Source organism: Spea bombifrons, chromosome 4 (genome assembly GCF_027358695.1).
Source record: "Spea bombifrons isolate aSpeBom1 chromosome 4, aSpeBom1.2.pri, whole genome shotgun sequence".
Taxonomy (NCBI): Eukaryota; Metazoa; Chordata; class Amphibia; order Anura; family Pelobatidae; genus Spea; species Spea bombifrons.
Genome location: NC_071090.1, coordinates 40,456,489 through 40,471,773, shown reverse-complemented (window position 1 = coordinate 40,471,773; position 15,285 = coordinate 40,456,489). Strand labels below are relative to the sequence as shown.

General features: G+C 38.4%; 1 protein-coding gene and 1 pseudogene across 1 annotated transcript in view; both read right to left on the bottom strand.

Moving 5' to 3' along the window:
* The window catches only part of CFAP54 (cilia and flagella associated protein 54), a 119,170-nt gene extending 117,280 nt beyond the window's left edge, over window positions 1-1,890 (bottom strand). Inside the window, exon 1 of the mRNA XM_053463661.1 lies at window positions 1,806-1,890. Coding sequence (XP_053319636.1) covers window positions 1,806-1,890 — 85 coding nt within the window. The remainder of the gene's footprint in view (window positions 1-1,805) is intronic.
* A 1,967-nt stretch (window positions 1,891-3,857) lies between these two features.
* Window positions 3,858-7,491, bottom strand: LOC128491344 (tubulin tyrosine ligase 3-like; annotated as a pseudogene).
* Window positions 7,492-15,285: the final 7,794 nt, after the last annotated feature.

Below are 15,285 nucleotides of genomic sequence, written 5' to 3'. Positions count from 1 at the left end.
GAGGGAAACTGCTATTGACTGACTTGTTAGCTTGCCAGGTAACACATAGACTGGATTTGTCCAGTATTGTAAGCCTGTTCTGTAATTATTATTATTATCACTGTTATTATTATTGTGCTTTTTGTAATTATTGCCGCAGCTTGTACAGAACATTAAGATCTATTTATTTGGGGTTTTTCCATGTTATATTTTGTGTTGTTATGTATTTTAATATGAATCAATCAATACAATCAATGTACATTTGCAATGCCAACTAATAAATCATGTAAAATGCACAACATCTTCCTCTCAGAGGATTCAAATGGGACTTTTGTTTCTATAAACTTCCTCCCCATCTTCAATTTATTTTATTATTTCACCGGAATGCACATCACCTAAAACATACATATAGATACATGCTGTATTTTTTTAACTGTTGATATAGAAATGTCTTTTTCATATTTCTTAGTAAAAATATTAATAAATTCATTGTTTCATAGCAATACATTTTTTTAATTTGACTTGATACCTTGCTATATTGCCAACCCACCCTTGTCTGGTGTCTGATGATCCCTTTTCAGTATTGTCGCCAGATTCTCTATAATTCGGTAGACTTCAAGGTCTTATCTTTCTTAATCCTGTATTGTTGGCTGGCCTACCCAGCCTGATGCTGTCACTAGCAAGATCCCTGCCCTACATATCTGCCGATTCCTTCACATGTGAACTCTGTTCTCCTAGGTATATATATATATATATATATATATATATCTTACTACTGCTTTGGCCTACGTTGGGGTCCCTGACAGATTGGTTTTCCCAGTAATAATAATAATAATAATAGTTGTTATTTCTTATACTGAGATTTTCTCCTTTTAAACAAAAGAAAATCAATGCTTTCCCTTCCCAAGCAGTCTGGTCATTGTGGCTTTAGCATTGATATGTCTTAATTGCTGAGTCACAAAATTTGAGAATTTATACATTAGTCTAACCTGTGAGATATTAACAAAAAATAGTTTTGGTTGTATACAATAACATGACATACAAGATGATTGTACAGCTCATCAATGTTTATTTTAGTTATCAAAGTGCGTAGCTATTATATAAATAAATACGCCCAGGTACAAAGCAGATAGAAGAATAATTCTGATAAAACTTTGGGCTATAGACACACAATAGTATCCAATGTCTAAGCATATTGCATTGGTGTAGTACTGTGATGTCATATTATTATTGAACATGATTATTATAATCCAAGCACTGAACATTATTTGCCCATGCTTCAGATGTTTAAGTAAGTATACAGGATATATATGCTTACACAAAGGACCCGTAAATTCATCATGGTGCATTTCTGTAAAATATATTGATTTTCTCCTGCGAGTATTCTACTTCATACTCACGAGTACAACTATATATTGAGTAGTCATGTAAATAAAATAGTATATTTACAATCAGTGGAAAAGCTCACAAGGTTCCTTGTGGGTGATTTGTTGCAGCCTTAAAGTGGTGTGATAACAATTGCTGGCCTCAAATAACATAGAGGAAACCCACTGGTGGTGGGACCACATAGTATTAAAATGGGATTTAATCCAGAATACTTTGCTTCCAATTGAAATTCTCAAAGTACAATGATAAGTTAACATCAAACTGGGTACCACAGTGACGTACAAAATAAGCATAATACGTAAGAATTACAATGCATGAACAAAAAAGTATATAGCCACAAAGAATAGGAAATGATCTTCTGTGTCTTTAAACTACACTGGGTCTGAGTTAGGGCTAACCGTCCACCAACAAATTCTCGTTCTATTTTGCCACCTGCTTACCTCTATTATCATCAGTCAGACTGATGTCTTCTGTTTCATTACATCTCTTTCTTCCTGCAAAGGTTTTGGTAACCGACCTCGCCATTTTCCATATTCCCCATCCCATTCTTAAACTTCCGCAACACTTATACCCCGCTGACATGCTTCGGCCCTATAGCACCTCATAGGCAGTAGCGCTGACTCTGCTTTTGCTTGGTATCATCTGGTTTTAGTTAAACAGCTGGAAGAATGATTTAAATGTCAGCATTGGCTTAAAGGATGATATATGTGATGTGCACTCACAGTTTGCAAACATGAACACCTGCATTACACGTGCTGTCATGTTTGCTTTCTGCTTGTAATATCCTTTGTCAGTAGTCTTACTCAGATGTTGCCTACTGCCCCCACCGGTTTATATCAGTGTAAAGGTTATCTATCGTCTGCCATTCCATGAAGCAAGTCCAATGGAAGATTTGGCCATTTTTTGGCCAAGTGAGTCTTGATGAGTTACCCTGTTTAAAAGGCTTATCCTACTTAACCCTATGTCTACAAGAAATGTAAGGGGAGCAGAAGCCTGTGGGCCAATTGATCTATTGGCTAGCATATTGTCTAAGTGCTGAATTGAGGAGATGTTCGGATGACATCGTCATTGATTTACCCTCTCATCGGTTTAATCGTTTGAGGGATATTTTCAGTTACATAGGATTAGTAAAGTGAGACTCCCTCTTGCACAATAATGTGGGGATCATATACAAGCAATACCCAACGTGCTTTCACTGGACTAAACAACAAAAATCTCCTGTGGAGAATTTTAGATCACATAGTAATGGAAATAAATATGATATAAAAATATTAATATTATTATGTCATTCTAACGTGATATATTTATTAGCTTGTCCATGTGGACTTTAATATGTAGGCCGTGCATCACGTACAATAAATGAACACCTTCGCAATATAAAAAAAGGTTTCCACACAAGATTCAGTATCGAAACATTTTTTAGAACCTCATAATAAAATTCTAGAAGGCTTAATTTTTTATGCTATAGAGGAAGTACAGAGATATTGGAGAGGTGGTAACTACATAAAAAATATGGGACAACGAGAAATGAAATGGGTGTTTGAATTGGGGACATTAAATAACTATTGAGAGGAAGTTAAAAGGTTTTATATGCATACAGACACTGTTTATATCCCTTACTTTATGTACCTCGTTTGTAATATATATGAATTCCTTTTTGGGTTGATATCTATCTATATATATAATACATCTCTCATCTTTTTGAGAATACTTCTAAGTCCTGAGAAAAGGTTAAGAAGGGGTTAATATCTTCCAAGGAGTAGAGACTAATTGACAGACAGGGAGACTCTGTGTGAACGAAATACAGGGATATAGACTTTATATGCCAGACTGTGAAGTACACGGAAGAAGGAAGAGAACGGTGCATATAAGGAGCGCAATACGGAGGAACGCCTGGATGAAGCTTTGATTGAGGGAGAAACAAGCCTTCTGGCTTGTCTGGTGTCTGTAGATGAGTGTTTAATAATGCTTCTATTACCCCCTTAATTTTAAGTGGAGGGGTTTTCCCATTACCTTTACTCACCATAACTTATGTAATGAAATATATCATGTAAATTATAATGTATATTTTATAAAAGACACACAACTAATATCACAAGTCACAGAAGTCAATGTCTAGTGTAGTTTTCTATCATTGTGTTCTTTGCGTCACCTTGAAACGGAATTTAACTTGTTAAAAAACTATTTTTTTTTGTTTAAATGTGCAGTTTGTCCCTCTTCTAGGGGAGATAATATAGCACCAGCAGGCGATAATACAATGTTTAATGATACTTAGTACCCACAAGATTTACTAACACCTCTAGGCATTCTGTACAGCACCTAGTCGGTTATGAAAAATTGTTTTTGCATTTTATCCATCGATAAAAAAAGTAGCTGACATGAAAATATCCCAAGAAATCTTGGCGTTTTTCCTGAAAACATGAATGGCTTGATGGAAAGTCAAATTTATTCTGCGGTAGATGACTTATCCGCAGTATTAGGAAACATGGCATTTACAGAAAGAGGGATTCGGGGATCACTGGATTCCACGTATACAGTTGTGTTCGTCCGTGGCTTTTTTTAGAGGTGGATATAGGTGGTAGCTTGCCACTTTTCAGACCTGATGCATATGGGATCTTCGGGGCGTGTGGACCCTTTTGTTGGTAAATGGGACCTGTGGATAAAAGGAATAAGGATGTTTTAGGAAAAGCTTGAGTCATGTGACTTTTCTTTGGTTATACTTGACAATTATACCCTAAAGTTGTTCTCTACACCCCAAAGATTTCAGGACAACTTCACATGACATTTGTGAAGATCATGAAAAAGTGTTACGATGGGGTAGAAACTAGGAAGCATTTTCTAGGAAAGCACTTCGTTCTTTTAAAGAAACTTGAAACTATTGAAAAGCATTCTCTAACACGTCTTGAATCCACTTCTAGATACAAATGTATCAAAAAACAGAAGCTACTGTCTTCTTACCTGTTGTTGGCCCTTTGTCAAGGATTGGTAAGACATTAGAGTTAAGGCGGGTGTTCTTTCCATCTATGTAGCCTCTATCTCTGAGTCCAGTGGAATGATGCAGGCGTAGCGGCTTCTCAGACAGGGGCAGTTTTAGGTCAATTGGCAAATGACCATGGGAGGTAGATACTCCTCTCCTATATAATCTACCACTGTATACCTGTCCTGTCTCATGTTTATGTTCCATTCTAGGTTTTTTAGGTGGTGTCGGAGTTAATGTATTGTTTTCTCTCCCAAGTACCGATGTCTTTGGCCTGTTCAATGACCCAATTGACGGTGACCTAATTCTAGGTTCTTGCCTAGCCTGAGAAGTAGTTGTCGAGACTCTTGCCTGCACCATCGCTGGAGAACTCTGTCTTATCCTCTGAGCAATCCTCACATTAACGCCGCCACGGGAAGGTCTCTGAGGAGGGGGACATGGCTTCTTAATAGCAGATCCAACCACATGTACATTTCTTCCTTTGTAATGGGGAACATCTACAGGAGCCTACAAGAACAAAATACAGCAAAATATGGTTAAAGGGGTTTGTGTTGTAAAACATGTTTGTCCTATAAAGCACATTAATCCACAAACCAAGTGTTGGGTTAACAAAATATAGAAAGGATACTCAGTTACAGCAATACCTGTTTATAGATGAGCTCGAATGACCCCACATCCGCTTTTGAATCACGCCTCCGATCTAACACCACCTTCAGAGTGTACTCCTGAACAGCAGGACAAAGCCTGGTGGTCGCTGCCGTTGATGGATCCATAGTTGGACTGGCGTTAATCTCAATTAACCAGGGTTTGAAGTCCTCTCCAAACATGAAATCTGCTCCATATAACTCAAAGCTGTTCTTCCTATGCTCTACCAGATCCTGGGAACTTTGAATAGCATGGATGATGGCAGATTTCATCCCTGGCACAATCACCTCCTTATAGGCGCGACCTTCTCCCGTTTTCTCCAGATATTTCTGAAACTCGTAGGAGGGCCACATGTTGCTCGCAGGTATCTGTGGGTGGCGGCTCCTCGAGTTCTCGTACTTCTTTTGGGAGAACGTCTGCGATGAGAAGCGAATGTAACATTTTTTGTAGAACCAGATTGTTAAAGGGTTCCAGTCGGTCACCAGAAACCACTGGCGCACATCCAACTTTGTGCCGTGAATGAGCAACGGTCTCTCAATGTATTTCTGGATGACCAATTTCTCCTCTTTTGCAGTCATTGAATCACCTTTATCCAGCTCTAGAATGTCTTCTAAGTGATCCATACAAACAATACCTACGCAGGAACAAACAGTAGACTTTAGAATCTTATTCACAGATGGGAAACATGCTCAGCTTCAAAGTAACAGTAGAAGCAGACACTGGTCAATTTAACCAAACGTGTGAAATGTGCAGGGGTTCCATTTCTGATGCTATTATATAAGGAGCTATCATAAAACCATGGGATTTTAAATAAATTAACTTCTGCAGCACATCGTTGCAACGAATCACAAACAGATGTGAGTCTTCAATCGTAGCTCCATCACTGCAACAATAAAAGGGTACAGCTCATAGTCGAGAAACAAACAAGAATTAGGTCTTAACGCTAAATGTTCACTCATGAGGTTGTAAGGGACATAAACCATAAATATACAAGAATCTGATTATCAATAAAGACATAACACAATGCTTTTGGATGAAGCAGGCCGTGGACTTTTATTTCGTTTTACCATTATAACAAAACTATTAACTGTAACTTTCTCAAACTCTGTAACCAATATAATATAAATAAACACAATCCATTGGCACAAGCCCAGAGCACCATATTAAATCACTTTAACCTTGCCAACCGCCCTGAAAGCCAGCCAGCATATAAAGATTTACAGTTCACCCCAATTTAATAGGGTAACTTTACCCCGATAAAAGCCACGACAAATAAGCATATAAAATAAACATAGGGTGGGTGGGAGGGCGCATCTTCGTCACCTCTTCCATGTTGATTCTTCGGCTCACCAACCTCGCTACTGCTCACCAGACTCTACGGTCAGTGCAGTAATCGCTCAGCGGTTCGCCAGGTAAGTGAAATAAACCCCTCAGAACGCTCCTATTTATGGGTGCAATTCCCGCCCTTTAGCGCAGCGCGAGGCACCTGCGCGGGCACCCAAAGGCAGCACGAGCAAAGCGCTAGCGCAGGCGCAAATGGATTTAAAGTTATATAAGCACAATTTTTTTTTTCAACTAACCTGACCTTTCTATGACCTATCTGCCTAACCTGAACATTAACTGTGTTAACCCTATCTTGTCCCCACAACCTCATGTCATCCTGTCCTATGTGTTCAGGCTTTAGCATTATGTAATTATGTTTATGATAATAGATAATAGATCGGCGCCGTGCGGCGTCACTTACTGGATGATATGTTAGTAGCTGCGTAAAAACTCGTTCCGCGATGCTTCGGTGACGACAGGAGTCTCTGTATCAATATCTCGATGTTCCAGTGTAGCGAGATACGATTTGCAGGCTTGTAGGGCAGTGACGATAACCTGAGCCGGGACGCGGTTTTCTGGGTAGAAGAACACGGCAGAGTTAAAAGGAATGCACTTTTCAGAACTGTCGCTATTGCCACTGTTGGCAAAATTAAATTAATTAATTGGAGCTTTTTGCATTTTAATCAGTATAATAGTCCTAGATATTCAATTAAAATCAAAAGACTGTTGTACCTCTCGACACATTAGTGCTCTCTTTTTCACATGGATTGAAGAAGAGACCACTGAGTTCCAGAAAGCTTTTATAACTAAATTTTTTCTATGCTGGTGTAAGAAAAGGGTCAACTTATTATGATGACCAGGGACGGATCATCCTAGCTGGTAATCAGTCGCCCTAATATCCCGCTGTTCTTTGGGATGCTGTGTATCGTATGATTGTAAATACCACATACCACCAAAGATATATTTTATTTAACTCCACTTACCGGTCAGACTGATGGCGCTCCTGTGGTGACTTCCTGAAACCAGCTTTAGGATACTCTGGGCAGCAGTTAGCCAAAAGTCGTCTAATGGGAAAAAATTACAAATGAATCACAAATGAATAGCAATATACGCGCTTCCTCGCTGTACTCACTACTTGATCTGACCTACATATCATAATTCAGAGAAGACACAGTTATCATGATAAGTATTCTTACCCATAAATGCTTGTTTCTCGTTGACATCTCAGAGTCTGTAACAACGGGGGAAAAAGGCGTCTGAATCAGCGGCAGCTGATCTAACCAATGTAGATTTCTTAAATTCACGCACAAGCCAACCTAGAAGAAAAGTCATTCATTTTATTTTCTTATTTCTCATCCAAGACTCAATTATTAGCTCAGTCGAGTCAGTAGAGATATATACATACAGCGTGTTTCACCCCAAAAATAAGTAGCCCTCTGGAGTGTTTCCAGAGGAAAAGGGGGCAAATAATTACCTACAGGTTATTTAGGAATAATATAGTGGGGACACGACAGCTCCCCAGCGTGGCTCGCCTTGGTTGCGATCGCGGCGGCCTGTGCGTAATGGTTCATCATCTGATCCTTTTGTTGGTAACGACTGTCCACCGAGTCGCGTCTGACTGTCCACAAAAAAACAGTTGATCCAGATTGATGCTCGAGGGAAGGGTTCCTTTTAACGGACGTCCATCAAAAGAAAATGTTATTTTTTCTAGAGAAACAAAATACAATAACATTATTTCTAGTTTGCCTTTTAAATGACACTCTGTGGAATAATTCTGTATATGAGTATACGTGCCGGTGTAAATATATCCATAGATAAGTATTTAATATGTATAGAGGTCGTAAAGTATTTAGTAAATACAGTACGGATCATGTGAATACAAATTATTCCTACCTGTCATGGGACCTCCTTTCCCAGTGGGATTCCCCCTTACTCTCTGTAATTCATTAGAAATCTGGGGGGAAAACAATTTAAAGCAAATTAAAACAAACAAAAACATTTTTTTTCAGAGGAAGAAGAAGAGTTACTGTTTCGCTATTGAATGTATAGATTATTTGAAATAATTAAATTGAACGGTACCTTCAATTTTATATGGTGGCGGCTGTCTCAACCGGTAATAGGAGTATGTTGGACACTCCAAATATTTGTTCTTTTAGAAAGAGACGCACAATCCACCGGGATACAGGGTAAAAACACCCACCTGTGTGAGAAAAAAAGGTATTTTAACACATAAAAGCATAATATATGCTGATAAAGTGTTGTTGGCTGTTGTCATAAGCAACACTTGTCAACTGCCTGTCATCCTCAAACTAATAACCAGACAGAAACAGCCAACCAGACCTTGGAGCAGTACATGAGGTGCTACACTCCCTATGAATTCTTCATTATTCGCCACATATGGTTTTCACCCTTCCTGATCATCCCAGAAGTTCTTCTGTCCCAGGAAGCGTTTAAAGACTACAGTCCTTATTGAAACAGATAGCCCTGATTAAGGACACTCTCATGCAGGCACTGTCAGGGTTTTCACCCTTCCCCCGTGCTTCTAACACTCCAGTCTCTCCTCAGCTGAAGTAATTTGCTCCTAATTACTTTCCCCGTTTCCTGCTGATTAGCCAGCTAGAGTTCCCTGCTAGAGTCTGGCTATTGAAACAGCTACACTTCAGTGTCTCATTGATCTTGCGTTGGTCTCAGTCTCTCCAAGTGCATTCTCCGGTGTTTCTGCAGTTTCCTGTGTATGACTCCTGGGTTTGCTGATTTCCTCTCCGCTTCCTGAATCCTGCTTTCATCCCTGACTCCGTTTTACCTCTGGTATCCTGACCTCGGCTTGTTTGACTTCCTTATTTGACTCTCGACCCCTGGCTTGGATTTTTGACTATGTCTTATGGACATTATTTTCTCTGCACTTACTATTATTTTTTGTATATTTAATAAAGGTGATTGCACTACATTTCTGTCCCCATCTGGTTTGTGGTTTGTGGCACAAGCTTCTGCTAAAAAATTAGCTGACCGTACAAGCCCTTCGGTTGAATTACTCTTCTAAGAAATTAAGTCCCGGATACATAGGCCCCTTTTCTGTTCAAGCTTTGGTGCGACCTGTAGCTGTTTGTCTGAATCTTCCTCAACAACATAAACTACATCCAGTCTTTCACGCCTCCCTTCCTAAGCATTGTATTCCTAATCCTTTTCTAGACCGTCATGATACACCCCTACTCCTATCCTGGTTGATGGTTCTGAAGAGTTAAAGACCATGCTGTCTTAGATTTCTCTTTCCAAGATCTTCTTGAAGATCTGCATAAGATTCCAAGTGCTCTCCACAGTAAAAATGTCAGCCATGGAGGGGGAGGTTTGGGGTGCTGCACTGGGACAGGACTACAGCAGCACCCAGCTTTAATACATCTCTGCTTCCATGCATTTGCAGGAGGGAGAAGATGATAATTTAAATTGGCCACAGCTATTATATACATTAACTAGCACATGATAGCAGTAGTGTTTCTTTAAGAAACCCAGTTTAAGCACACATTGTTATGTTTTAAAAATGTGATTCTGTTGTGCTCTGTGATACTTATGAATACAAATATACACTTAGTTCCAACACAAAAGGGACATACAGGTGTACATAACAGGTGTTTCCAGGTCAGTTGCGTACAGACTCCCAATCAGGAGTAGGCTGGTGAGGATTGGATCTCAAAGAAAAAATCTGAAGCAACACCACCTCCCAAATCCAACCTTTTACTGCCAGAAACCCTTATGACCATTCAATCATTGGAACTCAATGCTCGTTTTTTTACCTATTAAAACTTATTATCCGTCTGCAGAAGAGAAGTACCCCAGCCAGGCGTCCCAAATTCTGTGGAACCTATGAATCTCCCGACATGCTTGATAATAACCCCGTTCCATTTGACATTGAGATTTTATCTGGTTTAATATGTTCCCAATAGGTATTATCTCTTGCTGTCTCCAGTTCCTAGCAATAACTATTTTCATAGCTAAAAAACATTGTATGACCAGAGCCGTCTTGTTGGGGGGTATAGTGGCCATGTTGAGATGCAGCATGCCAGATCCGGTGGGGGTACTAAATTAATTCTTGTGAGATTAGAAATAATACTGAATAATTCAGTCCAGGTCTGTCTAATTTGGGGCAGCTCCACCATATGTGACTAAAAGTGCCTTGTTCTAGTCTACATCTCCAAAAGTCAGATGGAGTACCTGGGGTGAATTTTGTTATCTTAACAGGGACTAAATACCATCGTAGCAGGACTTTATAGTGTAACTCAACCATATTTAGACAGTGAGTAGTCCTTTTAATTTCCAACATACTATTTAACCATTGCTTTCTCTCTATATGAAGATTTAATTTCTTTTGCCATGAATCTACAGCTTTTATCTTAATAGTGGTTTCTAATTAATAGTGGTTTTTCTAATAGTGTATACCACTTCCTCAAACTGTTCATAAGTTCGGTTCACTAGAGAGCTGGTTAAAAGATTTTATTTTCCCCGAAGATATGATATCCTTTATCTTACAGTTCCTGTAGTTATTCCAGTGACAAAGGCTTAATTGGGGGATATTCTTCTGTAAAAATGTCTAAAGGGGATGATGCCAATATGATATCTTTCATATTAACGCATCTCTTAAATATTAACCAAGATTCTAGGCGGCTTTTAATTGAAGTCGGCATAGTGCGTTTTAAAGCTTCCAACTTATTTTGGTGTCGCCATAGCATACATTCTAAGTTAGATGTACCGATGAGCTCTCGCTCTATATAATACCAATCTTCCTCTTTACTCTGTTTATATTGTAACTTCGTATGTGAGATGCCTTGTTAATTTTCAGCGCCTTAATCGCTCTGAGTATTGCGATCTCATTAAAGGGGGTATCAAGCTGGATAGCTCTGTCTTTTGAGACCTTGGGGAGTTTAGATTCTACTAAGTATTTTTTACTCTGATCTCTTTCTTGAAATTGTCCTGGTATGTTGTACAGTTTAGAATAGAAGTCTTCAAACGCCTTGCCTATCTCTATTGGGCTGTAACAATGATTTACTCGATCTGTAATTTTATATATTCTTGATTTTAGATTACGCTTTTTTAGGCGGTTGGTAAGCATTTTATCCTCTCTATTGCCCGTATAGTAAAATTTTTGTTTTAGCTTCATTAATATTAGCCTTGATGATAGATTGTTCCTCAATCTCTTTTTTAACTTGGATCATCTTAGGTATAGAGACAGCATCTACTGTATCTGCACATTTGTTTTTTACATGACTCAGAGAGATATATAAGTCAGCCATCTTCTTCCTACCTTTTATTCTATTTTGAGCCTCTTTCTTAATTAAATGTCCTCTCAATACGCATTTGTATGCTCCCCAAACACTTCCCAAATCAATTTTCTTGGAAGAATTGAGTTGTAATCTGGGATAATTCCCATTTTCATTACTTATCAGAAGTGTATCCCTGAGTTTCCAAGCCCGTATGCCTGTGTTGTACTTCCTGGTAATTTCAAGACAAACTGGATCATGGCCAGACCAAGCCGTGTTTCCTATCATAATCTTTTTACAATCTTTAAGGGATTCAGCTCTTGTCAAAATCATATCTATCCTAGAAAAGGAGTGGTGTCTATGTGAGAAAAGGGTAAAATCTTTATCTAATGATCTTATGGTTCTCCATACATCATAAAGCTCATACTTTCCTAGAATATCACAAAAAGCTCTGGATAATATCCTCTGTTTATGGTCATTTCTAATTGAGTTTTTGCTCTGTTTGTCCCATTCTTGGTCAATTACGCAATTAAAATCTCCCATACACAAAAAGGTACCCTGAATGTAGTCCTCTATCTTCTGTAAAGTACTATTTATGAAATGCATTTGTCTGTAATTTGGAGCATATATGTTTAAAAGTGAAAACAACCTATCATCCAGTTTACACACAACAAAAGAGAATCTACCAGCTGTATCGCTCTGTTTATAAATTACTTCAACCTTCATATTATTAGAGATCAATATTGCTACCCCTCCTTTTTTTTCCTTACGAGTGATGAATGATTTATCACTGTATATCTTTTATTATTTAATCTAAGAATACCCCCCCATATGAGTTTCTTGGATAGTGCAAACATCAATATGTTCTTTGAACAAATAATCGTTCAAAGAAAATCGTTTCTGAAGGGAGTTGAGACCTTGCACATTTAGCGTAATCACTTTAATTAGATTTTCCATTCTACAGATATCAAATTGTTGTTGTGAGTATCGAGTTCCAAACATGCACCATACTCACATATATTCTCACACAACCAACCTAAAACAAGGGTTTGCAAGACCCTTGGTACCCCAAAACTGTGTAAAATATAGGAGAGAACTCCTAATAACCCCGTATACATAGTTATTATGGACATGAAGTGAGTGACGACGCGGGTGGGTCAATTTCTTATAGAGTATAGAAGAAGAAAAAAAAAGCAAATTATTACATCCCTTGGTTTGGAATCTGCTATGTTCTTTGTTTTTTTAATTATGTGGACTCTTTCTATGGTATCTTCTCTCTCTGCTTCCAGAACACTCATATTATTAATTAAATCGGTTAGGTATTTTCTAATTGTTTCTTGTTCAATTTTTTCAGGTATGCCGCGTATCCTTAAATTTTTCCTACGAGCTCTATCTTCAATGTCCATCAGTTTTGCTTCAAGAGATGCAATCTTATTTTTCATCTGAGTAGATTCTTCCTTAGTAGTTTTTAACTTAAATTCCAGATATTCGTTTTTTTTGCTCGTTTGATTTCACTCGTTCACCTATTTTCAGCAGTTCCTCCTTCCATTCAGCGTGTATTTTCACTATTTCGGCCTTAAACAGTGTAAGCTGATTTTCCATGCGTTGTTGTAAATATTCTTGTGTAAACAAGAGAGAAGGTTGTATATTGGGACTGAGTGATAGCCTTGCTGATTCACCCAGGTTCCCATCAGATAAATCAAGAGAGGTGTTTCTCAGATCATCTATTTTTTTGGGGCCCTGAGGTGAAAAGATTGATGTAATTTTTTTCTCTTTTTTAGACTCCAAGTCCCTTTTTTCTCTTTTTTTTACACTTGATCTCTTCTTTTTTTGTAGCCATCTTGTCCTCAATCATGCTATATATTGCTGTATATTAGTTCACGTGGTTTGGGTAAATGCCTTAATTAAAGTGATAGCATTCAGCAGGACTGATTATTATCAATTAAAGATGCAAACAGTCTGAAATGTTAACCTTCCACCATCCTTTGTACATATACAGCTTTATTATCTTGATAACCCAATACGAGCAGACCTCTTTTCTAAATGCAGTTACTCAGTGATATAGTAAATTAAATTTTATACTGATGCGGGTAGAAGTTAGAGCTCCGCGCTTAATGGATAACAATTAATAAATAACAGTTAGTAATGCAAATAATCTTAGCCTTCATCCACTCTTAAAGATATGCATCACATGTCTTGTATCTTCAGCAAACCTTTTAGGTTTCATTTCTCATTTACATGTGTAAATAATAAAGTCAATTTTGCTTTATAGTCCATCCCCTCAATGTTGTTATATGTTTGAACCGATTGACTTGTGCTTAAGACTAAAATACATTTTAAACTATAATCCAGCACCCTTCTTTTATTCATTAAAGTAAACCTTTGAATAATTAGAGTGTATAGCAAGTTGAAAGGTTTGATTTATAAACCCTTTACTCATGGCTTTACACTCTCGGATAGTCAAACTGAAAGGCTTCTATGTTTGGCTTGAAAACGCTGTCGGAGTTTCGGCACACTAGATTTTCGTTGCTCTCCGCCCCGTGGTCCTCAAGCGCTAATTCCTTGAGCGTCTCACATCATCACGTCCCGCCTCCCCCATCCTTGAAATAAATATTATAGAGTAAATAACACAATACACTACAACTTCAGGAGCGCATTTTATCTCTGGATAAGTCTAAATTAAATAATTCCTGTTGTAAGTTAAGTGCCAGGAAACAGATGACCAAACACACACACCAACACAGGCTCTGTCATACCGACACCCAGACACACACACAGCAGGACAGGCTCTGCCACACCGACACCCAGACACACACACCAGGACAGGCTTTGTCACACCAACACCCAAACACACACCCCAGGACAGGCTCTGCCACACCCACATCCAAACACACACACACCAGGACAGGCTCTGCCACACTGACACCCTCACACACACACCAGAACAGGCTCTGCCACACCAACACCCAAACACACACCAGGACAGGCTCTTCCACACCAACACCTATACACACACCCCAGGACAGGCTCTGCTACACTGATAATCAAAAACACACAAACAGAAGGACACAATCTACGTCACAGACATCTACATCAGGGTGGATTTTTCACACTGCATTGTCGTTTATACCCCCTTAGTATTTTTGCCCTTTGTGTATTGATACCCCAGCCAGCACCCTTTTAGTATAGATTAATGTGGTGCCCCCACACCCTTGTATGATCAACGATCACCTCCTAAACTTAAATGGTGTCGCTGGAATGCCTCGATCAGGAGGCATCCAGCGACACCAAACACTTACGCAATCTTCACCATCCGCAAGATGGCGGCGGCCCGGGAAAAAAAACAATAAAGATGAAAAAGTTTCCTAGAAGGTCTCCAGACCCTCTAGAGAACTCTGGTACTGCATTCAACCATGCAAGTCAATGGAGCCCAGCTTTCTAATCACAGTGTGATTAGTAAAAATAAATTAAAAAATAAAATAAAATGAATAATAATTAGAAAAAAATATTTAAAAAAAAACAGTAAAATGTAAAAATAATTTCCCTCTGATGTCACTATCAGGGGAACCTTCAAGTTGAAAAAAAAATGTTAAATTTTTTTTTAAAAAAGGCAAAAAAAAAATAAAATAAATATATATAAAAAATATATTTTTGTGAGCAAGTCCTAAAATTAGCACATTAGCTTAAAACAATTCTCGCATGGAAAGAGTTAAAATACTGGCATAT